The 2766-nt window shown below is 62.8% G+C and overlaps 1 protein-coding gene across 1 annotated transcript in view; it reads right to left on the reverse strand.

Moving 5' to 3' along the window:
- Positions 1–2302: 2302 nt before the first annotated feature.
- The window catches only part of EMIHUDRAFT_99326 (hypothetical protein), a gene marked incomplete at both ends in the record, with an annotated part of 1443 nt that continues 979 nt past the window's right edge, over positions 2303–2766 (reverse strand). Inside the window, 2 exons of the mRNA XM_005783465.1 lie at positions 2303–2361; positions 2402–2685. Coding sequence (XP_005783522.1) covers positions 2303–2361; positions 2402–2685 — 343 coding nt within the window. The remainder of the gene's footprint in view (positions 2362–2401; positions 2686–2766) is intronic.

The raw sequence follows: 2766 nt of genomic DNA on the forward strand, positions 1-2766 counted from the left end.
CTTCTCGCCCACCGCCGTTCTCAAGCTGCGCCGCCTCGCGCGCAAAGCCGCGCGCGGCAGCGTCGACCGCACGGCCTACTCGCCCAAGTACTCGCTTTCTTTTATGTCCCACCATGCAGAGCGCATCTCTCTCTCTGTTGTGCGAGGCGTGAACCGCGCCATTCGCTCTCACCTGGCAACCCTGTCTGCACGTCTCGCGCGCGCGTGAACAGGGCTCCAGGCCCCAAATGACGTGTGAGTGTTAGAGTTGTTTGGTATTGCTAAAAATCTCTCTCTCACACGTCCCAACTCCCCAGAAATCCCGAGGAGCCGAAAAGAAAGAAAGAAAGAAAACAGACCACCCAAGGGAGGGATGGGAGGACGGCCGTGCAGTGCCTAGATAGAGATATATTTTGTTTTGTTTTTAGATAGATAAGTCTGTGTGCTCGAGTCTGTGTGCTGTGTGGTGCACGCCCTCCGAGCGGGGCGGGGTCTGCCCGTCGGGTTGCTGCCCTAATCCCACCAGGGGTTGACTGCTCTATGTATTTATTATTTCCAGACCGAGCCTAAAACATACATTCCAAGTGCTCGTCGCGTTCGACCGCACCCCTCCAGGGTTAGGGCTCTCTAGCCCGCAGCCCGATGCCAATCATCGGCCCGCTGGGTGCGCTTCTTAGCTCCCCGGCGGCCCTGGATGTGAGGTTACCGACTGGCGACTGTGCACTCCAACACCAAGTGGCAAGTGCTTCAAAAGTGCTCGCGCGTCACAGGGCCGCACCCAAAATAAGCGCGGAGAGCCGGCTATCATACCCACCCACCGCCCTTGCTTCGCCGCGGGGCCCGCCGCCATCTGCCGCCGAGGGCGAGGCGTCGCCGCGAGGGGCCGTCAGCCTCTCCAAGGCCAAGTGCTCCAAAAGTGCGCGCGGCCCGAGAGCGATGCTCCAGGTCGGCGTAACAACCTGCATGGGAGACCGCACTCCCCTGGGATCCCTGGACCCTGCCTGCGCCGGCTGCGCGCGGGGCTCCGCCAGAAAAGTAGCACTGGCATGTCGCAACTCGCATGAGAGAGCACACTGTGTGGTGACTGGTGTGTCTGTGTGCACACACTGGTGTCACGCTGCCAAACTCGAATGAGGAATGTCGAAACTGCTAACTGGGCCACTGAGGTCTGACTCTGAGGAGTGAGGAGTGAGGACTGAGCTTAGTTTTTGAAGGTGAAGCTGGAAGGCGATCTCTACTCACACGCAATAAAACCACCCCGGGGCCAACCCGCTTCGGTTTCGTCGCCAAGAGTGTACTCTTGGGCCCCGAACCCGAATAAAAAAACGTGTGCCCCCCCTTCGAGTGTATCTCGAGTGTTGCTATGGAGCGTCCGTTTCAACACGCGCTCGCGCGCTTGCGTCTGCTGGCCCCCAGAGAACATGTTGCACCACAAGCTCCCGGCGGAGCCCAACTGCTCGCACTCGACAAGGCAGTCCATCCACTCGCGGCAGCTGAAGTCGAACTTCCACTCGATGCGGCTCGCGCCGGGTTGTGAGCTCGGCGAGCGAGGTCGGAGAGCGACCTCAGTTGGCCCAAGCCGCACGCCACTGAGGCAGAGCGGCCGTGCGCGTACGACGCCGTACGCGCACGGCCACTCTGCACCGACCGCAGCGCTGCATTGCGACCGCAGAGGCTCAGCTCAGCCAGGGCTCGCTCGCCCGAGCTCGGAGCCGCCGGCGGTCATGGGCAGCAACAAAGGTTTGACGCGTCGCTCGGTGCAGGAGGGCACTGCAGTAGAGGTGCAGAGGCCGTCCGGCACGCGCGCGATGGGCTACGGCTTCATTGGCAGCTACCAGAGCGCGTCTGGAGCGCTGCCATTGTGTGACCCACGTCCAAGCGGCGCTTCCGGCCTGTTCCGCGCCTCTTTTTACGCTTTTCATTGGAGAGGGGGGGACGAGGTCTCATCAACTTCGAAACCGCCTTTGAAAGGGGGGAAATGCGTCCGTCCCTAAGCGGGTTGAGGCGGGGGTGGTTTTATTGCGACTAGTTACATACTCTTAACTTTTTTAAAACTCTATGTGACTAACCCTTTGTAAATACCCGGTTGCCCACACCCGCGTAGGATAATAGTACCGCGGCCGAGCGTATGCAATCTCCAAACGCCGGTGTGCCGCATGGGGAGTGCGAATAGGAATAACAAGTTGCGGGGCGCGCCGCGGCGTTCAACAGATGGACGGGCCTCGCACTGCGCGCAAGTGGCTACCGCGAGGGCTCCTAGTGTTAGGGGAGAGCAGAGAGTCCGCCTTCTGGCCCCGGGCCGCTCGTCCAGGGCGGCCGGGAACTAGACGCTCGAGTAGACCGACGCCTGCCGCGCGGGGTAGACGCGAAAGACAGGCCCGCCTGCCAGGAGGGGCCCGCGCGGTCGGAGACGGAGGCGGACGGGGAAGAGGGGGGCGGGGCGGGGCTGGCGCGCCGTTGGTTTCGACGGGCACAGCGTAGCGCGAAGAGACCAGCAGCCGCGCGGGCGTGCCGCGGATGATCGAGATCGTCGAGTCTGCGACGGCGGCCCGCGCGGCGCCGTTCTCGTGCAGCAGCACGCGGTGCGTCGCTCGGAGGGAGGATCGCGGCGACTCGGCGCCGGCGGCGGCGGCGACGAGGGCCTGAGTGGTCTCTGCATGGTGACGAGGGTGGCCTAATTCATTCACTAGTAATGGCGACGAGGGCCTGCGTGGTTTGCACGAGCGCGAGATGCTCCTCCGGGTGCATGAGGCGGAGCAGCGAGCCTCCGACCAGCTGCTGCCTGGA

Source organism: Emiliania huxleyi (assembly GCF_000372725.1).
Source record: "Emiliania huxleyi CCMP1516 chromosome Unknown EMIHUscaffold_18, whole genome shotgun sequence".
In the NCBI taxonomy this organism is placed as follows: Eukaryota; Haptophyta; order Isochrysidales; family Noelaerhabdaceae; genus Emiliania; species Emiliania huxleyi.